At 41.0% G+C, this 26,641-nt stretch overlaps 2 protein-coding genes across 5 annotated transcripts in view; both read left to right on the forward strand.

Annotated features, from left to right (window-relative positions):
• LOC101110467 (transmembrane protein 45A) overlaps positions 1 to 26,641 on the forward strand; it is a 110,174-nt gene that overhangs the window by 23,714 nt on the left and 59,819 nt on the right. The window lies entirely within an intron of this gene.
• On the forward strand, positions 10,107 to 24,698 carry LOC132658359 (uncharacterized). Its single transcript, XM_060404185.1, has 2 exons — positions 10,107 to 15,145; positions 15,630 to 24,698. Exon 2 carries the CDS (start codon positions 17,782 to 17,784, stop codon positions 18,688 to 18,690), a length of 909 nt encoding a protein of 302 aa, XP_060260168.1. The 5' UTR covers positions 10,107 to 15,145; positions 15,630 to 17,781; the 3' UTR covers positions 18,691 to 24,698.

Genomic DNA, 26,641 nt, shown 5'->3' on the forward strand with positions numbered 1-26,641 from the left:
ACAAGAGTATCTCCTGATTCCTTCACTTCCTTCCTGTTGCTTCAGTGAGTCTTCATGACTTTTGGCTCATGAAATCAAGAGTGATTTGGTAGCACAGATTATGATTTTTTGGTTTTCCTTTAGGACCATGTTAGGATGCTAGTAGATGCCACACACAGGACAAATTGGTGGAGCCCCCTCTTAGCTGTCCCTGCTGGGTCCTGGAAAGTTATGCCGTCTGCTCTGTTGTTTATGTGCTGTTGTACCTTGGGCTTCCCTGGTGGCTCAGACGGTAAAGAATCCACCTGCAATGCGAGTGACCTGGGTTTAATCCCTTGGTTTGGCTGGGAAGATTGCCTGGAGGAGGTTATGGCAACCCACTCCAGTATTCCTGCCGGAAGAGTCCCCATGGACAGAGGAGCCTGGTGGGCTTCAGTGCATAGGGTCACAAAGAGTTGCACACGACTGAATGACTAAGCAAATACCTTGGGAATCTGGCTTCCCTGGTGGCTCAGATGGTAAAGAATCTACCTACAATGCAGGAGACCCAGGTTCAACCCCTGGGTCAGGAAGATCCCCTGGGCCAGGAGGAGAGCACAATAGCATACTCCACTATTCTTGCCTGGAGAATCCTGTGTACAGAGGAGCCTGGTGGGCTACAGTCCATGTGATTACAAAGAGTAGGACATGACTGAGTAACTAAGCATGGCTGCTTATCTTGGGCATCTACCTGCAGTGCCTTTTTGAATAACAGATTTTATGTTTTAGAGAAGTTTTAGGTTCACAGCAAAATTGAACAGAAAGTACAATGGGTTCCCGTACATCCTCTCCCTCAAAACATGCACAGCCCTCTCCACTATTGGCATCTCACTCTAGAGAGGTACATTCTGACAAACCTACATTAACACGTTTTATTACTCAAAGTCCCTAGTTTGCACTGCAGTTCACTTTTGGTGGTATACGTTCTATGCCTTTTGGCAAATGTATGATGACAGGTGTCTACCATTATCGAATCATATGTAATAATTTCATTGCCCTAAACATCTTTGGTGCTCTGCTGGTTCAGCCTTCCCACTTTTCTTACCCTTAATAACCACTGATCTTATTACTCTCTCTGGTTTTCTAGAATGTCACATAATTGTAATCATGTAGTAAGCAACCTTTTTAGATTAGCTTCTTCCACTTAGTAATACGCATTTAAGTTTCTTCCATGACTTTTTGCGGCTTAGCAGTTCATTCTTTTCATCACTGAATAGTTTTCCATTGTACGGATGCATCTGTGCGCGCCCAGTCGCTTCAGTCGTCTCTGACTCCTTGAGACCCTATTGGACTGTAGCCCACCAGGCTCCTCTCTCCATGGGATTCTCCAGGCAAGAATACTGGATTTGGGTTGCCATGCCTTCCTCCATGGCATCTTACTGACCCAGGGATCAAGCCCACGTCTGTCTCCTGCGTCTCCTGCATTTCAGGCAAATTCTTTATCCTGTGAGTCACTTGGGAAGCCCCAGTGTGTGGATGTGTTACACTTAATTATCCATTTACCTACTGAAGGACATCTTTATTGTTTCCAAGTTTTGACAGTTATGAATAAAGCTGTTCTAAATATCCATGTGCAGATTTTTGTGTGGACATGCTTTCAGCTTGTTTGGGTAAATACCATGGAGCCTGATGCTGGATCATATGGTAAGAGTATGACTAATTTTTTAAAAAGCTGCCAGATGGTCTTCCAAAGTATCTGTACCATATTGCTTTCCCATCAGCAATGATCAGGAGTTCCTGTTACTCCATGTCATCACCAGCCTTTGATGTCAGTGTCACAGAGACTGGCCATACTAATGGATGCGTAGTGGTACCTCACTGTTGTTTTAGTTTATAATTCCCTAATGGCAGCAGCAGCAGCAATGGCATGGTATTGAGCTCCTTTTCATATGCTTATGTGCCATCTGTATATCTTCTTTGGTGAAGTGTCTGTTCAGGTCTTTTGCTCACTTTTTAAAAACCATAATTTTATTCATTTATTTTTGACTATGCTGGGTCTTCACTGTTGCACCAGCTTTCTCTAGCTGTGGTGTGCAGGCTTCTCATTTTGGCGGCTTCTCTTGTTGGGAGCATGGCTGTTAGTTTGTCCAGGCTTCACCAGTTGCAGCACACATGGGCTCAGTAGTTGTGGCTTCTGGGCTCCAAATCCTTGACTTAATAGTTGTGTTGCATGGGCTTAGTTACTCTGCAGCATATGGGATATTCCTGGGCCAGGGATTGAATCCATGTGTCCTGTCTTGACAGGCAGATTCTTTACCACTGAGCCACCAGAGAAGCCCTTTTGCCCATTTTAAATTTGCTTGTTTGTTTTGTTTTCCTTTCTTTTTTATCAAGATAAAATTGACACCTAACATTGTATTAGTTTGGGGCTTCTCCAGTGGCTCAGTGGTAAAGAATCCTCCTGTAGTGTAGGTGACAGGGGTTTGTTCCCTGGGTCAGGAAGATCCCCTGGAGAAGGAAATGGCAACCTGCTCCAGTATTCTTGCCTGGGAAATCCCATGGACAGAGAAGTCTGGCAGGCTACAGTCTATGAGTTGTAAGAGTCAGACATGACTTAGCAACTAAATAGCAATTACAATAACAACCGCAGTATTCATTTTAGGTGTACAAGATAATGATTTGATATATGTATTGGATTGACCAAAAAGTTTGTTCAGTTTTCTCCATAATCTATTCTGAGCAAACTTTTTGGCCAATCCATATATATTAAGAAATGATTACCACAAAAAGATTAGTTAACAGATTCATCATCACACCCAGTTACATACTTTTGGGGGTAGGATGAGAACTTTTAAGACCCACTCTCTATTTAACTTTCAAATAGACACTATTGTATTATTAACTACAGTCACCATGCAGAATAATATGTCACTTTATTTATCTTGTAGCTGGAAATTTGTACCTTTTGAACACTTTTATTCATTTTTACCCTCCTCTCCCACCAGCCTGTGGCAATCACCTATCTGTTCTCTATTATCTATGGGTTTGTGGTTTTTTATATTGCACTGATTGTACTGAAATCATACAGTATTGACCTTTGTCTCTCTGAGTTAGCATAATGCCATCAAAGCCCACCCATCTTGTTGAAAACAGATGGGGTGAGAATTAGCTTTAGCTTCCTAAAGAGCTTCACAACCAAGATAATCACGATGGTGTGATCACTCATCTAGAGCCAGACATCCTGGAAAGTGAAGTCAAGTAGGCCTTAGAAAGTATCACAACAAACAAAGCTAGTGAAGGTGATGGAATTCCAGTTGAGCTATTTCAAATCCTGAAAGATGATGCTGTGAAAGTGCTGCACTCAATATGCCAGCAAATTTGGAAAACTCAGCAGTGGCCACAGGACTGGAAAAGGTCAGTTTTCATTCCAATCCCAAAGAAAGGCAATGCCAAAGAATGCTCAAACTACCGCACAATTGTACTCATCTCACATGCTAGTAAAGTAATGCTCAAAATTCTCCAAGCCAGACTTCAGCAATACGTGAACCATGAACTTCCAGATGTTCAAGCTGGTTTTAGAAAAGGCAGAAGAACCAGAGATCAAATTGCCAACATCCGCTGGATCATGGAAAAAGCAAGAGAGTTCCAGAAACACATCTATTTCTGCTTTATTGACTATGCCAAAGCCTTTGACTGTGTGGATCCCAAGAAACTGTGGAAAATTCTGAAAGAGATGGGAATACCAGACCACCTGACCTGCCTCTTGAGAAATCTGTATGCAGGCCAGGAAGCAACAGTGAGACCTGGACATGGAACAACAGACTGGTTCCAAATAGGAAAAGGAGTACATCAAGGCTGTCTATTGTCACCCTGCTTATTTAACTTATATGCAGAGTACATCATGAGAAACGCTGGAGTGGAAGAAGCACAAGCTGGAATCAAGATTGCTGGGAGAAATATCCATAACCTCAGATATGCAGATGACACTACCCTTATGGCAGAATGTGAAGAGCTAAAGAGACTCTTGATGGAAGTGAAAGAGGAGAGTGAAAATGTTGGCTTAAAGCTCCACATTCAGAAAACTAAGATCATGGCATCCAGTCCCATCACTTCATGGAAAATAGATGGGGAAACAGTGGCTGATTTTAATTTTGGGGGCTCCAAAATCACTGCAGATGGTGACTGCAGCCAGGAAATTAAAAGACACTTACTCCTTGGAAGGAAAGTTATGACCAACCTAGACAGTATATTAAAAAGCAGAAACATTAATTTGCCAACAAAGGTCCATCTCGTCAAGGCTATGGTTTTTCCAGTAGTCATGTTTGGATGTGAGAGTTGGACTATAAAGAAAGCTGAGCACCGAAGAATTGATGCTTTTGAACTGTGGTGTTGGAGAAGATTCTTGAGAGTCCCTTGGACTGCAAGGAGATCCAACCAGTCCATCCTAAAGGAGATCAGTCCTGGGTGTTCATTGGAAGGACTGATGCTGAAGCTGAAACTCCAATACTTTGGCCACCTGATGCGAAGAGCTGACTCATTGGAGAAGACCCTGATGCTGGGAAGGATTGAAGGCAGGAGGAGAAGGGGATGACAGAGGATGAGATGGCTGGTTGGTCTCATTGACTCCATGGAGATGAGTTTGAGTAAAGTCCAGGAGTTGGCGATGGACAGGGCAGCCTGGGGTGCTGTGGTCCACAGGGTAGCGAAGAGTCAGACACAACTGAGCAACTGTACTGAACTGAACCTGAGGCTAACATAAGGGCTAGTCCCAGCTTTGCTAAATGTTCTGCACAGCTTAGAACAGGAGTCCCTGGTCCATGGCCTGGCAGAAATCAGTCTGCATAGCAGGAGGTGAGTGGTGGGTGAGTGAGTGAAGCTTCATCAGTATGTACAGTCATTCCCCATTGCTTGCATTACTGCCTGAGCTCTGCTTCCTCTCAGATTGGTGGCACCATTCGATTCTCGTGTGTGTTAGTTGCTCAGTTTTGCCTGACTCTTTGTGACCCAATGGACTGTAGCCCCCCACTGCCACCCCAAGCTCCTATGTCCCTGGAATTCTCCAGACAAGAATACTGAAGTGTGTTGCTCCCTTCTCCAGGGGATCTTCCTGACCCAGGGATTGAACCCAGGTCTCCTGCATTGCAGGCAAGTTCTTTACCATCTGAGCCACGTAAGATAGAATTTCCTAGATTCTCATAAGTGAAGTGAGTGAAGTCGCTCAGTCGTGTCCGACTGTTTGTGACCCGTGGACTGTAGTCCACCAAGCTCCTCTGTCTACGGGATTCTCCTGGCAAGAATACTGGAGTGGGTTGCCATTTCCTTCTCCAGGGGATCTTCCCGACCAAGGGATCGAACCCAGGTCTCCCACATTGCAGGCAGACACTTTAACCTCTGCAGAGCACGATAAATGTAATGTGTTTGAATCATCCTCAAACAATTCCCAGCCCACTGTGGTTCGTGGAAAAATTGTCTTCCACAAAACCGGTCCCTGGTGCCAAAAAGGTTAGGGACTGCTGGCTTAGAATATTACTTCTTATGAAATGTTTGAGGGCATCACTGTGTCCTCTGTAGAGACTGTCTGCTCCTATCACTGTAACCCATACCCTAACAGCTGGTCTATTGGGATGCTGATGTTGCAAGAGCACTCTAGTCCTCTTTTAAGACTATGTGGTACCAGGTATTGCTTCTTATACTCAGACAGGGCTATAAGCATGCCCAACAGTCCATCCATCATTTATTTACTTAAAAACCCATTCAATAAATGCTGGGCAATGAGGATGTAAAGATAAGAGACACAGTTCTTGCTTTTCAGAAGCTCACAGTGTAGTGAGGGAGATCCTAGATATGTAATGATGGCATTCAGAAAAAAACTCTGTGAGAGTGTCTTGAGAACACAGAATAGGGTTCCACACACTTGCAGAGTGAATCAGGGAGATTCCTTGGTTGAGATAAGATGACTGATGAGTTTTTTTCTGTTGTTGTTCTCTTTCTTCCTCCTCTTTTTCTTGAACTGAGTCATGCAGGATGTGTATTATTGGTTGAAGGAAGGAAGGGTTCCAGGCAGCAGAGAAACTCTATAGAGCTAAGGAGGCATGTTAGGGAGTTTGGAATATTTGGAGAACTTTAAATGCCACCATGTTGTTTGGTCATAGCTGAGTCCTAATGAACAGCTGCAATGGGATAAGAATTCCTCTGAAACATGTCTGTAGGAAATATTTCCAGAGATCAAATTGCCAACATCCGTTGGATCATAGAAAATGCAAGAGAATTCCAGAAAAACATCTGCTTCATTGACCATGCTAAAACCTTTGACTATGTGGATCAAAACAAATTGGAAAATTCTTCAAGAGATGGGAATACAAAACCACCTTACCTGTCTCCTGAGAAACCTGTATGCAGGTCAAGAAGCAACAGTTAGAATCGGACGTGGAACAACGGACTGGTTCCAAATTGGGAAAGCAGTATGTCAAAGCTGTATATTGGACGTGAGTTTGAGCAAGCTGCGGGAGATGGTGAAGGACAGGGAAGCCTGGCATGCTGCAGACCATGGGGTCACAAAGAGTTGGACACAACTGAGAGACTGAACAACACCAGCAATTAACAGCTGCAATGGGATAAGAATTCCTCTGAAATATGTCTGGAGGATGAAGGAGACACTCCCACATTAGCCTGCAATGGTTAGACTATACTTTTGAAATGAGAGAGTATATGAGATTCAAAATAATACCTTACAGGAGCCCTGGGCTGTCTTACCTGCGGGGAGAAAGTGTAGATAGCAGTGGAGCCTGTTTAGACTTGTTAGGTATGGCTTGTGTTCAAAAGAGAATGTGATGTGGGCAGAGTTAGTGTCCTCATTTATAAACACTGTTCTCAACCTACCTCACCAGGGTTGATATGAGAATTAAATCACACAATTTATTGATAGGTGAAAGTAAACACCCAGCAAAGGTTAGTTTCTCTTCCCTGTCTTTTTCTCTCTTGCTTTTTCCATCTTTCTACCCTTCCCAACCTCCTTTTTTCATGAATTAACTTTGTACTAAGAAAGTAGTACATGTAAGCATCCTGCAAGGATCTATATTAATAGTCCATTATAGCAGCCACTAGTCACATGTGTTTAGAGAATGCTTGGCTAATTCCAACTGAGATATGTGGTGAGTTGAAAACTTATGCAAAAAAGGGAATGTTAGCTAATCTCATTAATAATTATTTCTATAGATCACATGTTTAAATGATAACATTTTAGATATGTTTGGTTAAATAAAAATGTTATCAAAATCAATTTCACCAGTTTCTTCTTACTTTTAAAAAATGCAGGTACTGGCAATTTAAAATTACATTTTATTCTTATGGGATAGCACTTTGTGGGCTTTGGGGACTCAGTGGTGAAAAGACAAACTGACTTTGCAGTGCTTATGCCTAGGGGGGAAGTAGAGGACTGCCACTGACAGCAAAAGCAACAACAGGAAATCAAAAATAAAAAAGCAACAAATGTAAAATTACATACTGTAAGAAGTATGTAAAGAGAAATTTCTCTGGGAGGAAAACAGCAGGATCTAATTTAAATTGACCGGAGGCCTCTCTGAGGGAGAGGTGTTTGAGCTGGGCCTCCAGGAAGGCATTCGTCCATGGCATTTCCAGGCAAAGGTGGGAACACAGCATTCCAGCCGGAAGAAGCAGACTGCCAGTCAATATTTACTGAGTCTACCAAACCTCCAGCATGTGGTTGGCAATGGGGAAAAGCTGTGGGGCTGCCAGACACAGGGAGGCTCTATCACTCCTTTGAGCTTGTGGTCTGGAGGGGAGACAGAAGAGGCAGGTACGTCAGGGTTCAGGGCCGGGACATGTACTGGCTCTGGAAGTGTCTTTCCTCCTCTGTCTCTCCCAGCCTCAGACCATCACTGACTCGCAGCTGCAGCTTTGCAGTTCCCCAGAGCCTGTCAGCTCTTCCTTTGGCGGGGAACACTCACTTCTGCTCTTTTGCCCCCATACCGCTGCCCTGTTCTGAGTCAGACTCGTCTTGGAAATGAGCGTCTGCAATAGCTTCTTAACCAGTTTCCTCGCCTCCAGCCTCTTGCTCCCTTTAATATCTTCTGTGCATTGCTACCAAATTAATCACCCTGAAATAACATTTAGACTATGCAATTTCCCTGCTTCAAAGCCTTTACTAGCTTCCAGATACTGGTAGAGGAGCAGCATGCCTGGAGCTGTGGGCACCTCTGTCTCTCTTTTCACACTTTACCTTTCCTTGTCTGCATAATGACAGTGCCCAGCGAAGCAAGGCCTGCAGCAGGATGCGCAGCTGGCCTCAAGTAAGCTTTGAAGCCTCACCTCTAGCCAGCTTCCGTAATTCCTGCTCCTGCCTCACCTCACCCTCTGGGCCAGGCATGCTGGCGTCCTCTTTGTCCTTCACACACTGAGTTTCATTGTCTCCGTGGAAGGGCAGGCGCATATCAGTAAGAGCATGGGTTTCAGAGAGTCAGTGAGATGAGGTTCAAATCCCAGCTCTGCCATTTAACTTGCTATGAGGACACTTCCAATGAGCTTTGTCTTTTCTAAGCCTTAGTTTCCTCTTACTAATACCAGGAACCTAACTGTAATTTGTACCCCTAAGGGATGGGAGGGTAAGATTTTGCAGGTGCTGAGTCCATGGAGAAGGAAATGGCAACCCACTTCAGTGTTCTTGCCTGGAGAATCCCAGGGACGGGGGAGCCTGGTGGGCTGCTATCTATGGGGTCACACAGAGTCGGACATGACTGAAGTGACTTAGCAGCAGCAGCAGCAGTCCATGGAACAACAGACTGGTTTCAAATAGGAAAAGGAGTACGTTAAGGATGTATATTGTCACCCTGCTTATTTAACTTATATGCAGAGTACATCATGAGAAATGCTGGACTGGAAGAAACACAAGCTGGAATCAAGATTTCCGGGAGAAATATTGATAACCTCAGATATGCAGATGACACTACCCTTATGGCAGAAAGTGAAGAGGAACTAAAAAGCCACTTGATGAAAGTGAAAGAGGAGAGTGAAAAAGTTGGCTTAAAGTTCAACATTCAGAAAACCAAGATCATGGCATCTGGTCCCATCACTTCATGGGAAATAGATGGGAAACAGTGGAAACAGTGTCAGACTTTATTTTTGGGGACTCCAAAATCACTGCAGATGGTGACTGCAGCCATGAAATTAAAAGATGCTAACTCCTTGGAAGAAAAGTTATGACCAACCTAGATAGCATATTGAAAAGCAGAGACATTACTTTGCCGACTAAGGTCCATCTAGTCAAGGCTATGGTTTTTTTCCTGTGGTCATGTATGGATGTGAGAGTTGGACTGTGAAGAAGGCTGAGCGCCGAAGAATTGATGCGTTTGAACTGTGGTGTTGGAGAAGACTCTTGAGAGTCCCTTGGACTGCAAGGAGATCCAGCCAGTCCATTCTGAAGGAGATCAGCCCTGGGATTTCTTTGGAAGGAATGATGCTAAAACTGAAACTCCAGTAGTTTGGCCACCTCATGCAAAGAGTTGACTCATTGGAAAAGACTCTGATGCTGGGAGGGATTGAGGGCAGGAGGAGAAGGGGACGACAGAGGATGAGATGGCTGGATGGCATCACTGACTTGATGGACATGAGTCTGAGTGAACTCCAGGAGCTGGTGATGGACAGGGAGGCCTGGTGTGCTGCGATTCATGGGGTCGCAAAGAGTTGGACACAACTGAGTGACTGAACTGAACTGAACTGAGTTCATGTGAAGAGAGTGAAGTCGCTCAGTCGTGTCCGACTCTTTGCTACCCCATGGACTGCAGCCCACCAGGCTCCTCTGTCCATGGGATTTCCCAGGCAAGAGTACTGCAGTGGTTTGCCATTTCCTTCTCCCGGGGATCTTCCTGACCCAGGGGTCGAACCCAGGTCTCCAGCATTGTAGGCAGACGCTTTACCGTCTGAGCCACCAGGGAAGATCTAGGAAGTCCTTAATCCCTGCATATTGTTTAAATGAGTGTCAAGCCGTGTATGTGTTGATTAACAGTGGTGTCTCCTTTCTTTCTGTATCCCTAGTGTCAGTTAGCAGCCTCTTTTTAAATGGTGATGGGCTGTAGTCTGACTTCTGTACAGCTGTGCTGTGGGCTGGAAACACTGGATGGGGACATTGAACAGTGGTGTCAAGAAGCTGGATGGACTTCAAGAGACCATCCAGTGTGGAACCCCTGAGGCCCTCTCATATGTCCAAGTAGATACAAAGGAGTTGGTTGAAAAGTGTATATACACACACAGACAGACTTTGGGAGTATTATCTACATGAGGAATCACTGAACAAGAGACTTCATTTTCCTTTTCATTTATCCTTTTGAAAGATGTAGTATGTAGCAGATTGTCAGCAAGAGAGGAATACAGGATCTTTTCCAGAATTAGTGCAACATAAATATTTATAAAGTGAGAGTACATGGAAGCTAATAAAAAAAGTTAAGTTTTCCACAACTCCTTTATGGAGCTACTATATAAATGAGGCATGGGGGCACTTTTGATTAAGAAATAGCCATGGTGTAATTCAGAAAAGCCTAGGATGTTTTTGTTTTTGTTTGTATGACAGCTAAAAAGCTTTTTTTTTTTTTTTTTAGCAAATATTATTTTTCACTTTCTCCAAAAAGTTCACGTTGTTTAATGCATTTCAGTAATGGCCATAGATATGTTTCTATTTCTCACTGAAAATATTTCTATTAATTACTTCCATGTGTTGGTATCCCTGCTGATTTAAAGCTGTCTTTGCTGGGAAGCACCCAGTTATTTACTTTGACATGACATTTTAAGGATTCTGTCTTTTCCTTACATTTATTTAAGGGCTTCATATATTTGATGTAGTTCAATTGCTATCAGATTTATAGATCTATCTTAAGAAATAAAATGGAGCCCAAGAACCTTCAGAAGAATAATTAAATTTGGCCTCTTGAGATATTCCATGCTTTTTTTAAAATATAAATTTATTTATTTTAATTAGAGGCTAATTACTTTACAATATTGTATTGGTTTTGCCATATATCAACATGAATCCACCATGGGTGTACATGTGTTCCCCATCCTGAACCCCACTCCCAGCTCCCTCCCTGTACCATCCCTCTGGGTCATCCCAGTACACCAGCCCCAAGCGTTCTGTATCCTGCATCAAACCTGGACTGGCGATTCATTTCTTATATGATATTATACATGTTTCAATGCCATTCTCCCAAATCATCCCACCCTCTCCCTCTCCCACAGAGTCCAAAAGACTGTTCCATACATCTGTCTCTTTTGCTGTCTTGCATACAGGATTATCGTTACCGTCTTTCTAAATTCCATATGTATGCATTAGTATGCTGTATTGGTGTTTTTCTTTCTGGTTTACTTCACTCTGTATAATAGGCTCCAGTTTCATCCTTCTCATTAGAACTGATTCAGATGTGTTCTTTTTAATGGCTGAGTAATACTCCATTGTGTATATGTACCACAGCTTTCTTATCCATTTGTCTGCTGATGGGCATCTAGGTTGCTTCCATGTCCTGGCTATTATAAACAGGGCTGCAATGAACATCGGGGTATATGTGTCTCTTTCAATTCTGGTTTCCTCAGTGTGTATGCCCAGCAGTGGGATTGCTGGGTCATATGGCAGTTCTATTTCCAGTTTTTAAGGAATCTCCACACTGTTCTCCATAGTGGCTGTACTAGTTTGCATTCCCACCAACAGTGTAAGAGGGTTCCCTTTTCTCCACACCGTCTCTAGCATTTATTGCTTGTAGACTTTTGGATAGCAGCCATTCTGACTGGCGTGAAATGGTACCTCATTGTGGTTTTGATTTGCAAGAAAAGCATCAGTTCTCAGTTCAGTTGCTCAGTCGTGTCCGACTCTTTGCGACCCCATGAATCACAGCACGCCAGGCCTCCCTGTCCATCACCAACTCCCGGAGTTCACTCAGACTCACATCCATCGAGTCAGTGATGCCATCCAGGTATCTCATCCTCTGTCGTCCCCTTCTCCTCCTGCCCCCAATCCCTCCCAGCATCAGAGTCTTTTCCAATGAGTCAACTCTTCTCATGAGGTGGCCAAAGTAATGGAGTTTCAGCTTTAGCATCATTCCTTCCAAAAGAAATCCCAGGGCTGATCTCCTTCAGAATGGACTGTTTAGATCTCCTTGCAGTCCAAGGGACTCTCAAGAGTCTTCTCCAACACCACAGTTCAAAAGCATCAATTCTTCTGCGCTCAGCTTTCTTTGTATTTCTTTATATGCAGATGACACCACACTTAGAGCAGAAAGCAAAGAAGAACTAAAGAACCTCTTGATGAAAGTGAAAGAGGAGAGTGAAAAAGTTGGCTTTAAACCCAGCATTCAGAAAACTGGCATCTGGTCCCATCACTTCATGGCAAATAGATGGGGAAACAATGGAAACAGTGACAGACTTACTTTGGGGGCTTCAAAATCACTGCAGATGGTGACTGCAGCCATGAAATTAAGAGACACTTGCTCCTTGGAAGAAAAGTTATGACCAACCTAGATAGCATATTAAAAAGCAGAGACATTACTTTGCCAGCAAAGTTCTGTCTAGTCAAAGCTACAGTTTTTCCAGTAGTCATGTATGGATGTGAGAGTTGAATTTGGGTACAATTCTTCCTAATTCTTTATCTAATGTTTCTCAAGTTGCTGTTGATAGACTGCTAGGAGTCTGCTTATATGTTCTTGGAGGGTGAGGAAGGGGGTCTGAAACCTTTCTATTATGATAATCTAATTGCATTTTCATGCCAGCAATTACTGAGAAATATATAAGCATATTCTACATTACCTGGATGAGTGTCTTATTAGAGTTCCGCCAGTGACCTCAGTGCTGAAGCTGACATTTTTGTATTTTGGATCATGATGGGGGGCATGTAGTGCTGATTTAATTATTAAGGGTTGATGAATAAAGAAGATGCACTTAAAATGCCAGGCAGCCTTACAGGGGATTTTAGTTTGAATAGAGATATGAGTCAGTTTGGGGGAACACAATAATATACATCTTCTGGACCGAAAAGAATATGTGCTGTACTTGCGAAAGGCCACATATTTTAAAAGAATTAATTGTCTATTTTTGCATTAGTTTGATTTGTGTTGGTTTTGTAGTGTTTGCTTATATTTAATTTATAAATTGGTTTTATTTTCACAGTTGTCCAAATATATATATTTTACTATTAACATTTAAGAAACAATTTGTCAACATGCTGGCTTGAAAGGAATTTATTTCCTTTTAAAATGTCTGCACATTACAGTTTGAGAAACAGTGCTTTATCCCATTCTGGCTTTCCTAGGGCTATTAGCTAATCACACCTCCAGTATAATTTGTCTCATTAAAGAGTGGCCTCTTGCTGTGGGTATTGGGAGAAAACAGTGTGTATCTAAACACCAATACCCTGAAATGCTCAAAGGAAAATGGCCATACTGGGAAGAAGGTATTTTAACATTTTTTTTTTCTAACATCATCTTCAACCACACAATGGAAGCAGCTGCCTCCTTGTGTATCTTTCACTGGGGCCTGTGAAATCTGGTAAATGGAGAACCTTAGACCAGACTATGTATTAGCAGAACAACTCTTTGGAAAGCTAAGAGGCAAAACCAAAGCCCATCTGAAGCAGTCTTATCCAACTTCATTGTGCTGATGAGTTATCTGAGAATACTGTTGCAAGAGATACTACTGGCCCATACCTCATATACTGAAAACTATTTTTTCTATTGTAATCATTTTACTTGATTTTTCCTTGAATAACACATATAAAGCTATGAGTACCATTTTTGATACAAAGTCAGCACTTAATAAATGTTAATGACTCTTGTTATGGTGGTTAGAATTAGCTTTTGAGGCACAGGGAAGGATGGGATAGAGGAGGGGGCTTTAGAAGTGGACAGACGTCAATCAAGATCCAGGTTTTGTTGTTTACAAGCTATTTGTCCTGGACAAGTTAGTTAGCCTTTCTAGCCACTCACTTGTCAAATGTATTTAAAATGGAGGAAAATAATGCCTCATGGAATTGGGAGGATTCTACAGAGCCCCTAAATTGATGGGTGCTCAAAAAATATTATTTCTCCTTTGTCCCCTTTGGATATAGGCTTGGGATTGAATCTTGGTTCTGTTGCAACATTATTGTGACTGATGTTGTAATCCTTATGAAATTTATCTCTTTATCGTTATCTTTAAAATGAGAATGATAGTCAAGAAGATTAAATTAACTGGTATATGTAAAATGTATTATGTGTTGGCACATGACAGGACCCATGGTCAGCCTCTTTCCCTTTCCGTCCTTCATTTAGTGTAGCAGTCATCGAGGCTGATGGAGCTCAGATACCAGGCATAAGAGCTCCTCTAGCTAATGAGAATCATCTGGAGAGTTAACAAAAACCATCTGGAGAGTTTAAAACAGGAGAGTTGTAAGTCTAAGTTTTATTCAGGGTCTTACTGAGGCTATAGCCTGGAAAACAACCTCTTAGTAGCTCTGAGCACGTACTCCAAAAAAATAAGGGTGGAGCCAGGAGATGTATTTATATATAAGCAGACTTGAAGTAGAATCTCTTGGAATTGAGGTCCAGGCATTAGTTATTTTTTATGAGCTCTTCAGATAATTCTCTGGTGCAGCCAGGATTGAGAAGTACACAACACTAGGCCCTTGAGTTTTCTTCAGTAACGGAAACTGAGAGCCTAAGGAGGCTCCTTCTGCTGCCAAAATCTTGGTTCTCTGTGCACCGTTGCCGAACAGAAATACAGAGACATGAAGGAGAAAGAAAGGGTGGTTTTATTCCTTTGCCTGGCAAAGAGGAAACACAGGCTAGCACCTCAACTGTGCCCCCTGCCCCCCCAGGAAATAGGCAGAGGTGTTATAGCTGGGTGTCTTCTTCAGAAGTATGTGGTAAGGATCAAGGCAGTGACTGTCTTGCATTCTTCTGGAAAGTTCCATAACAGCTATGGGTTTGGTCATCCTCAAGATTATTGGCCTGTGACTTTCTTTCTGAAGACTGTTACAAGGGTGTGTGAGGGAAAGAACACAGCTGCAGGATGCCTCAAGTCAGAGGGTGATTAAGGAATTAACTTTGTGAAGGACAAGTCTAGTTATGTGCACCAAAGATTAGAAACAGTCAAACTGAAAACTGGGATTGCTTAACTCTTACAGGCTTCTTTTCCCTGGTGGCTCAGATGGTAAAGCGTCTGCCTACAATGTGGGAGACCTGGGTTCAATCCCTGGGTCGGGAAGATCCCCTGGAGAAGGAAATGGCAATCCGCTCCAGTATTCTTGCCTGGAAAATCCCATGGATGGAGGAGCCTGGTTGGCTACTGTCCATGAGGTCGCAAAGAGTCAGACACGACTGAGCGACTTCACTATCTATCTATCTATTTATTGCCATTTACTCATTCCTTCATTTCCCTTGCTTGGTGGCAGAAAAACCCAGTTTCCATGTCTGTTGTCTCCCCACCATCTGTTGGAGATTTTTAAAGTTTTTATTTTTATGACTGTCAGAGGTGCTCCATCTGGATAATATACCTAAGAGGGTATGTGAAAGTTGCTCAGCGGTGTCTGACTCTGCGATCCCATGGACTACACAGTCCATGGAATTCTCCAAGTCAGAATTCTGGAGTGGGTAGCCTTTCCCTTCTCCAGGGGATGTTCCCAACCCAGGGATCAAACCCAGGTCTCCCACATTGTGGGCAGATTCTTTACCAGCTAAGCCACTAGGGAAGCCCAAGAATACTGGAATGGGTAGCCTATCCCTTCTCCAGCAGATCTTCCTGACTCAGGAATTGAACCAGGGTGTCCTGCATTGCAGGCGGATTCTTTACCAACTGAGTTATCAGGGAAGCCCTAAAATGGCCAAGTTCTAATCTCTGGAAACAGAACGAGTTGCTCTACATGAATCAGGAAGGCAAAAACTGGACCTCTATCCATTTTAGGTTTTCAGGTGGTGTTTTTAACAAAAAGATTAACAGGAGGAAAAAATAACAGTCTTTAAAAACAAAAACAAAAAACAATGCATGTAGCAGATATCACGTGAAAGAAACTTCATTGAAAAATAACTCGAAGTGGCAGTTTAGAATTCTGGATATAGAGCATCTTCAACAAAAAACAATAAATTTGTAGAGAAATGGTAAGACAGAGGAAAGCAGTTTAGGTTTTCAAGGGCGGTGCACTGTGGGAAGATAAACATATGGGAGGAAACTAATGCAACTTGTTTGCAGTTTTGTCTTGCCACCTTCAGGCTGATAAGAATCTGGCTCCAGTTAAAGAAAAACTTACATCCTGCCTCTAGACAGAAAGGAGGCAGGTAGAGAGAGCTTTTCTTCCACTTGCTACTGCCTTCAGCTCAAAACTGTTTCTATGTCCAAGAGGCATATTTTGGGATGACTTATTCTGATTTCCTTTAGTTTCCAATTCAAAACTTTATTTTTAGAAAGTGTCACATATTAAAAGCTGAGTTGGGTTAGAAGTTGTAAAGTAAGAGATCAACAAATGGGGAAAAAATATAGACAGGAACAAGCAGAAAAGAATGGATTTAAGAACATTGTTTCATATTTCATTGAATCAGTCTCTTAGTTTGGTAATAGGTCAGTTCAGTTCAACAGTTGTGTCCCATTTCAGAAGGTGGTGTTGTAGGTAGTTTCCATCTAAATTAAGCGACTGTGTGGTGCGAGCAATCAGGGATTTAGTAAGAGGCATTTCTATAGAAACTAAAGGAAAAATATGTTTAATGGTTGGAGTTGACTATAAAACTGGTTTCTGAATCCAGATGACCGTTAGCTGAACAGATTTCGAGATACTGAGCTCAAAGTATGTTTTGCAGTTGAAATGTCTCTGAGGATGTCATCAGGTGTGTTCCAGTGAACCTTCTGAGTGACCTATACAGCAGCAGGCATGAAGGACAAGGTTGTCCATACCTGAACTGTGGTGGGTGATATTTCTGTTTATATCAAGTTGTTCAGCTTCAGTGGTTTTGGGGAAAGGGCGGTTTTATTTCTTAGTAATTACAAGTCAGAATGGTGGGGAAAACACTCAAAATGCTAGTTTGGAGAGTTGTGACCAGATAGTGTTGGAAATGAAAGAATTTGGGATCCACTCTAGTTCACATGTAAATAACAAAACCTCAGTGACAGTGAACAGGGCTAGGATATAATATTCCACAAAGGTGTGTTATAGTTTTCCATTGAAACAACATTTTTCTCTCTATAGTCACCTCCATTTTTACCAAAGAGAGTCATAATGACTCATAATTGGTCATAATTGGTTTGCCAAATAAGTTAATTTCATTAAACTTGGTCTGATTATTTACATAAATGCAGCAAAAATAGAGGTCGATCATGTAAGCTCTTTTAAGTCTGCTTTGCTAGGACTTTTGATAGAATATGAGAGTATTCTGGGAGCCAAGCCAAGGACTCACTTCTAAGTCCTATAGATTTAGGTGAATTCTTCTCTTCTTGAGATCTAAAATGCCATGAGGTTCTGGATTTGCTAGGAAATGATTTTCCATTCTCATTGGTTAAGCTGGGAACCCTATAAATAAGATACCTGGTAATTTTTTGAAGGGAGGCTTTGTTGGATCCATAAAGTCAACCTTAGTTTCTTAATATAGTCTGGTTATATCTATGTACGTCATTCTCAAATACTACCTTCCAGTCAAAGTCTTGGTAATATAATCAATATTGACCACAGTGTTCTTTTATAAGGAAAGCAGATTCTCACTGAATTTATGCACATAACTATAGTGCCATGATAATCACGATGGTGTGATCACTCACCTAGAGCCAGACATCCTGGAATGTGAAGTTAAGTGGGCCTTAGAAAGCATCACTATGAAGAAAGCTAGTGGAGGTGATGGAATTCCAGTTGAGCTATGTCAAATCCTGAAAGATGGTGCTGTGAAAGTGCTGCACTCAATATGCCAGCAAATTTGGAAAACTCAGCAGTGGCCACAGGACTGGAGAAGGCCAGTTTTCATTTCAATGCCAAAGAAAGGCAAAGCCAAAGAACGCTCAAACTACCGAACAATTGCACTCATCTCACATGCTAGTAAAGTAATGCTTAAATTCTCCAAGGCAGGCTTCAGCAATATGCGAACCGTGAACTTCCAGATGTTCAAGCTAGTTTTAGAAAAGGCAGAGGAACCAGAGATCAAATTGCCAACATCTGCTGAATCATGGAAAAAGCAAGAGAATTCCAGAAAAACATCTGTTTCTGCTTTATTGACTATGCCAAAGCCTTTGACTGTGTGGCTCACAATAAACTGGAAAATTCTGAAAGAGATGGGAATACCAGACCACCTGACCTGCCTCTTGAGAAATCTGTATGCAGTTCGGGAAGCAACAGTTAGAACAGGACATGGAACAACAGACTGGTTCCAAACAGGAAAAGGAGTACATCAAAGCTGTATATTGTCACCCTGCTTATTTAACTTATATGCAGAGTACATCATGAGAAATGCTGGAGTGGAAGAAGCACAAGCTGGAATCAAGATTGCTGGGAGAAACATCAATAACCTCAGATATTCTGATGTAACCACCCTTATGGGAGAATGTGAAGAAGAACCAAAGAGCCTCTTGATGGAAGTGAAAGATGAGAGTGAAAAAGTTGGCTTAAACCTCCACATTCAGAAAACTAAGATCATAGCATCTGGTCCCATCACTTCATGGGAAATAGATGGGGAAACAGTGGAAACAGTGGCTGACTTTGTTTCTGGGCTCCAAAATCACTGCAGATGGTGATTGCAGCCATGAAATTAAAAGATGCTTACTCCTTGGAAGGAAAGTTATGACCAACCTGGACAGCATATTGAAAAGCAGAGACATTACTTTGTCAACAAAGGTCCTTCTAGTCAAGGCTGTGGTTGTCCCTGTGGTCATGTATGGATGTGAGAGTTGGACTAAAGAAAGCTGAGTGCCAAAGAATTGATGTTTTGGAACTGTGGTGTTGGAGAAGACTCTTGAGAGTCCCTTGGACTGCAAGGAGATCCAACCAGTCCATCCTAAAGGAGATCAGTCCTGGGTGTTCATTGATAGGACTGATGTTGAAACTGAAACTCCAATACTTTGGACACCTGATATGAAGAGCTGACTCATTGGAGAAGACCCTTATGCTGGGAAAGATTGAGGGCAGGAGGAGAAGGGGACGATAGAGGATGAGATGGCTGGATGGCATCACAGACTCAATGGACATGGGTTTGGGCGGACTCCAGCAGTTGGTGATGGACAGAGAGGCCTGGCGTGCTGTGATTCATGGGTTACAAAGAGTCAGACACAAATGAGCAACTGAACTGAACTGATGGTGCCATGAAAGTAAGAATACTCAATAAGAAGTTTCTGAATTCTTGAGGGATCAGTTAGAGAGAAAGTTCTGTCTGCAAAGATATAATTTACCAAATTGCCATAAATTATGAGTAGCTTGATAGAAAAGAGAAAAAGTTTTCTTTAAATTTGGAAAAGCAAAACATTAATGAACTGGTAATGTTTCAAAGAAAAAAATCAAAAAATTATAATCATCCTCATCAGTTCATTTAGTCATATGTAATTAATTCTTGTTCTGCTTGTTCATGGGTTAACAGTTTTATAAATCTATCAGTTTCTCTATTACAGTTCTAGAAATTAAGCTTTCAAGACAGCATCATAATAAAACAATAACTTTCTGTGAATTCCAAAAGACATGTGCATGGCCATGGTTAAAATTCTGATGAGAATTCATTATAATTTAACTGACAAGGAAATTTGGCTATCTGTGACATACATCATTTTAAGATGATAGCTGGAATTATGACTATTAACATCATACTAGGTAGGACATGTCAGTTTTTCATGATTTTGGACTAGTTACAACACTAACATACCCATACAAATATAACCTAAAGACGATTTAGCATCACTTCTTAGAAGTAGAAGTGAAGATGCTCAGTTGTGTCCGACTCTTTGAGACCCCACAGACTGTGGCCTTCCAGGCTCCTCCATTCATGGGATTTTCCAGACAAGAATACTGGAGTGGGTTACTATTTCCTTTTCCAGGGAATCTTTCCAACCCAGGGATTGAACCCAGGTCTCTTGCATTACAGGCTGACTCTACCCTGTCTGAGTTACCAGGGAATCCTTCTTATTCCCATGTAATTTAACATATCAAATAACCCTAATTAATTTAACTTTTCTCTTTTGAGAGAACAAATCCTTTGAGATTTTCTAGAATACCCCTGGAAAATCTCAAAGTTCCAAATCAAAAAGATTTCATTTAGAATTTGGTTTTGAAAAGTTTGTAAAAAAAAAATGTCAAAAGCTTGAAACACTTGATTTACTAGGGTCACAGATCACTGTGAAATAATATATTTATCCAAAGTAACAATAAAAAGATTTCAAAGGCAAATATAGAAAGTTACATGTCCTGAGGGAAAAAAAGCAAAACTTAGCTCTCTTAATATTAAGACTGTTTTTCTTATTTAATTGAACACCTGATAAAGACAACATGAAGCACAGGTAACATTTTGATGACATAAAATCTTGGTTTTACAGACATAGAGAATAGACTTATGTACATGGGGAGAGGGTAAGAGAGGGTGAGATGTTTGGAAAGAGTAACGTGGAAACTTACATTACCATGTGTAAAATAGATAGGCAACGGGAATTTGCTGTATGGCTCAGGAAACTCAAACAGGGACTAGTTTGACTGTATCAACCTAGAGGGGTAGAATGGGGAGGGAGATGGGAGGGAAGTCCAAAAGGGAGAGGATATATGTGTACCTATGGCTGATTCATGTTGAAGTTTGACAGAAAACAACAAAATTCTGTAAAGCAATTATCCTTCAATAAAAAATAAATTTAAAAAATATTGGTTTTATAGGAAAATTTCTTAAAAGGTTAAAGAAATCTTTTATAATCTCTTACCAAGAGCAGATCAGTAGTCTGAAAAGACTTAGTTCTTTTAACAGAGAAAGGAAAATAAATTTTAGTTTTACATATGCTCATTTTTGATATTAAAGCTTATTTTAAAATCCCTTGTTTAAAAAAAAAAAACTCTCGTGATAAATTTATTCAATTTGAGCCATCTTGACTATACAAGATTTTGTCTCTATTCCCAAATTTCTAAATCTGTTTAGTTTTTGTCTTTTTTTTTCCTCTTTCTCCTTTATTATTCTGAAACAACCTTTCAGTTCAGTTCAGTTCAGTCGCTTAGTTGTGTCTGACTGCGACCCCATGAATTGCAGCACGCCAACCCTAACCGAGAGTTGGACTGTGAAGAAAGCTGAGCACCGAAGAATTGATGTTTTTGAACTGTGGTGTTGGAGAAGACTCTTGAGAGTCCCTTGGGCTGCAAGGAGATCCAACCAGTCCATTCTAAAGGAGATTGGTCCTGGGTGTTCTCTGGAAGGAATGATGCTAAAGCTGGCCAAAGCCAGTACTTTGGCCACCTCATGAGAAGAGTTGACTCATTGGAAAAGACTTTGATGCTGGGAGAGATTGGGAGCAGAAGGGGACGACAGAGGATGAGATGGCTGGATGGCATCACCGAGTCGATGGTCGTGAGTCTGAGTGAACTCCGGGAGTTGGTGATGGACAGGGAGGCCTGGTGTGCTGTGATTCATGAGGTCGCAAAGAGTCGGACACGACTGAGAGACTGAACTGAATTGAACTGAACCCTAACCCTAACCTCTAAACCAGGAGAAAATTACTCCCCATTTCCCTTAACAGAAAAGCATCTTCATACCTCATATCTTTTCTTACCAAAAGTGTATCTTACTTTCCTTATATACTTTACATACAGAGTTTTTTTCTTACTATATTGTTAAAAATTTTAATCCCTAGTAACCCTAGTTTTCAGTGAGAATTAAGAAGCAGACAACTGTGAACTGTCACATACCAACATTTTTTATAGACTGGCAAATTATGAATTAAACATTTCAGAATTTCTAGATGCATATGCCTTTTATTCATAGTACAAATTTTAACACAGTGAGAAAAACATGTTATTAATAGACCCAAATATCTTTTGTCCCTTTGTCATAAGAAGCCAAAAGTGAACTTCTGTTTAGCAATAATGTTTCAGTATTGTATCTTCTGGAAATAATCTAGATAGTTAATGATTACCTATCATTTAACATAGAATAACTTTAAGGCTTATTTCACCAAGAAGATTTTGGAAGCTGTTTTTAAGTAAAACATAATCATTGTTGAGAAGTTAATTTATAAGCTCTTATCCCACCTATTTTTATTTAATTAACTTATTCTTAATAATCATAAAGCAAAGCACTTAAAAAATTAAATACATAGCTTCTTTTTCTTTTTTTGCTGTTGTGCTTGATGTACATTAAGCAATTGGTTGTATATTTTTCTTAGATTTGATTTGTAATTTTATAATCTTAAATATCTAGTAGAGATAACATATGCTTGTTTGACTATTAAGTCCAGGTAGAAAAAATTGTAAATATGTGTTAAATTTAATGTTGAAATTCCTGAAGAAATGCTTGTTTTATTAAATTTAAAAACTTAAACTAGCTTTTATTTACTGAAGATTAACCCAGTCGTATGAACTTGAAAAACACTTTGGTCAGTTTCTACATTTCTGAACATTTTAGGAACATTTTAATTTATACACGTCCTTATTAAGCTCTTTCACATGTTATTTTTGGCAATACTATCCAAAGGTACAAAAATACCCCATATACATAACACGGGCCCAGACATACATAAATATACTCACAGATGCAAACAAACATCCTATACCTTTCATTTAAAAATTTTAGCCATTTATGGAATAAAGACAGTTATGGAATATAAAACTGACCACTTTATAAAAGAAAGTTCAATTCAAATTGCATTTCTGGCAGATGGAACAAGGTAAGGTTATTTGCTTAGATGGCTAAATATTTTTACCAATATTTGTGGAGAAAACTTTTTAAGGTTTTAAACTTTGCTCTAGACAGATAGTCTCATAGAGGCTGTGGACTAGATTTTGAACAAAGGACCTTTCATAGCTATTTGTTTAAAAAAAAGTCTCTCCTTTTTTCCATCCAGTCTCAGGTGGCTGTAGGTAGTGTTCTAGTTAACTCTTCTGATGTTTATATTTTAGAGATGTGGTAAAATTTACATCACCAGAAACTAAGTCACTAGAAATATTTTTTAAAGAAGAAATTCAGGAGCATATTTATTTATTATGAGAAATTTAAAGCAATTACTATTTAAGAAATTTCTTAAGTGTAGTATAGGCTGTGAGTTTTATTTATTTACATTTTGTGGTGGGCCCCCATATACGGAAAGACCAGGAGCTGAGGAGGTCTGGTTACAGAGTAAGGAACAATAAAACAACCTTGTTGTGTGTTCTTGGGGCCTAGTTTCTAAGTACCAATAGGCCATTTGTTTAGAATGAGAGATCTCTCAAATATCTTTTTAAATATAAAAGCTCAAATCTTTAAAGGTATACCTATTTTAATGTGACTGTAACTAAACGAATAAGCCTTTTCATGACTTGAAACCAATGCGCCTTTTATAGCTTAACCATGGACATAAGAGGCATCCCCAAAGATTGTACAGAAGATGAAGTTCCCCTTGAAATCCAAAATTTCCCTCAAAGATTGTCTAAGAAAGTAAAGACCTTTGTTGTTATGAGTGAAGAAGCTCTGGTTTCTCACAGAGTGAGATACCTTAAATCACAGACCCACTAATCTGTGTTGTACCCAAGGGATTATGTTGAAAAATTTCCCAGTACAAATAATACAAATAAGGGAAAGATGGCAAAGGTCCTTTAGGGCCTCCTTCTGAAACACCACAAAAGACAGAGACAAGGAAACTAATGACTGTTCCTGAGAGGCTGTGTGTGTGTGTGTGCACGCGTGCACACACGCTCAGTTGCTCAGTCATGTCTGACTCATTGCAGCCCCATGGACTGTAGCCCACTGGACTCCTCTGTCCTTGGCATTCTCCAGGCAAGTGCTGGAGTCCAGCTCCAGCAGCCAGGGAATCAGCCTGGAGGGGTGAGCGGTCAGTGGATGATGATGTAGCCTCTGACTTATAGTATGGAACTACATGTTTATTTCAAGCTTCAGGTTTTCTTTTATACTTTGAAGAAAGCATTAGGTCAGAGGGTTGACATTTTTAGTTTTCCCCACCCAGATTTATTGTCTCCAGAAATCATTGTTGTCCTACAAACAGAGTTCCCACTTCAGCGATTCTCTCAGAATTGGTTTTAATATCTATTATCTTCTTTCTCTTATTATGTCCTATACTTAACTTATGATTACATTGTAACTCATGCCACATTCCTCAGTTTATTTCTTATCTTTTAAATCCTGTTTGCCCCTAGCATCTTAAGATCACTCTCTCCTAAAAAGGCTTCTGCTGCTGCTGCTGCTAAGTCACTTCAGTCGTGTCCGACTCTGTGTGACCCCGTAGACGGCAGCCCACCCGGCTCTCCCGTCCCTGGGATTCTCCAGGCAAAAACACTGGAGTGTGTTGCCATTTCCTTCTCCAACACATGAAAGTGAAAGTGAAGCTTCTAGCAATTCTTTATTATTCCTAAACCCTAAACTCAGCAAACTTCTTTTGCCATAAACATTCCCCTCACAAACAGGTCTCAGATAACAATCCTTCCTATGGCCTCAAGCTGCAGCCTATCTTTGTAAATATCCTTGAACAAATGTCAATGGTTATTTTATAGATTATTTCCTGGGCTGCAAAAGGTTTTTGCTTTCTCATGCTTCTCTCAAGCACCTTAACATTCTTTCCAGCCAACTCAGCCAAAGAAAGGAAAGAACAAGTCAGAATCACAAGGCCTAACTCCTTCATCCCGGGTCCGTGCCTGCAAAATGAGGGGATGGGGTTGGGGCCATGCCTCCATTTTGTCAGTAATGCCTAATGTGGCTCCTGATACAGGAGATCTTCCTGACTGAGGGGTTGAACCCTCATCTCCTGTGTCTCCTGCACTGGCAGGCAGATTCTTTACCACCATGCCACCTGGGAAGCCCCAAAGGCTGTTGGTACCTGGAAAACCAAATCCACAGAGTCACAGTTTAAATAACTAAAATTTACAAATAATTCTCTGGAAAAACATTTGGAGAGGAAGGGATAAGGGAAAATTTTACCTTCCTTTCTTGCTCAGGAATTGCAGAGTGACCTGAGAGAGCTGACTTGGGTAAGAATTCCTACCTTTCCCTGGCTTTTTGTTCCAGGATCCCATCTGCAGGATCTGGAGAGAGTGGGACATCCCAACCTGTTCCATGTGAGTCGTCAGGAAGTAGGGTAGACAAAATTTTACTCATCTTAGGTTTTCAGCTCAGACTCTGTAACAAAAAGATCAACAAGAGGAAAACAGTTTATTAACTCCTGCAGTGCATAGCACGTGGGAGAAACTTCAGTGAAAAGTCACTTTTCACTTTTATAAGTGGCTTAGAACTACAGTTTCTACAGCATCTTCAGCAAAGAGCAATAACTGTGGAGAGAAATGATGGGACAAAGAAAGCAAGTTTAGCCTTCCAAGGGCAGCAAACTAGGAAGAAAAATATATGGCAGGGAACTACTGGCTAATGTTCATTTGCAGATTCCTCTGGGGCCATCTCTGGGCTGGTAAGACTGTCTCTAGTAAAAGGAGAATGTGTGTTCTGCCTTTAGGTAGAAAAAGAGAGGTAGAACTTTCCCTGAATTCTTTTTTTTTTTTAAAATTTATTTTTGGAGGCTAATTACTTTACAATATTGTATTGGTTTTGCCATACATTGACATGGATCCACCACAGGTGTACATGTATTCCCCATACCGAACTCCCCTCCCACCTTCCTCCCCATCCCATCCCTCTGGGTCATTCCAGTGCACCAGCCCTGAGCACCTTTTTTTAAAAAAATATAAATTTATTTATTTTAATTGGAGGTTAATTACTTTACAATATTGTATTGGTTTTGCCATACATCAACATGAATCCACTATGGGTGTACACGTGTTCCCCATCCTGAACCCCCCTCCCACCTCCCTCCCTGTACCATCCCTCTGGGTCATCCCAGTGGTGCACCAACCCCAAGCATCCTGTATCCTGTATCGAACCTGGACTGGAGATTCATTTCTTATATGATATTATACATGTTTCAATGCTATTCTCCCCACTTATCCCACCCTTGCCCTCTCCCACAGAGTTCAACAGACTGTTCTATACATCTGTGTCTCTTTTGCTGTCTCACATACAGAATTATCGTTACCATCTTTCTAAATTCCATATATATGTGTTAGTATACTGTATTGGTGTTTTTCTTTCTAGCTTACTTCACTCTGTATAATAGGCTCCAGTTTCATCCACCTCATTAGAACTGAGTCAAATGTATTCTTTTTAATGGCTGAGTAGTATTCCATTGTGTATATGTACCACTCTTATCCATTCATCTGCTGATGGACATCTAGGTTGCTTCCATGTCCTGGGTATTATAAACAGTGCTGCAATGAACATTGGGGTACACGTGTCTCTTTCAATTCTGGTTTCCTCTGTGTGTATGCCCAGCAGTGGGATTGCTGGGTCATATGGCAGTTCTATTTCCAGTTTCTTAAGGAATCTCCACACTGTTCTCCACAGTGGCTGTACTAGTTTGCATTCCCACCAACAGTGTAAGAGGGTTCCCTTTTCTCCACACCCTCTCCAGCATTTATTGCTTGTAGACTTTTGGATAGCAGCCATTCTGACTGGCGTGAAATGGTACCTCATTGTGGTTT

Source organism: Ovis aries, chromosome 1, assembly GCF_016772045.2.
Source record: "Ovis aries strain OAR_USU_Benz2616 breed Rambouillet chromosome 1, ARS-UI_Ramb_v3.0, whole genome shotgun sequence".
Lineage (NCBI taxonomy): Eukaryota > Metazoa > Chordata > Mammalia > Artiodactyla > Bovidae > Ovis > Ovis aries.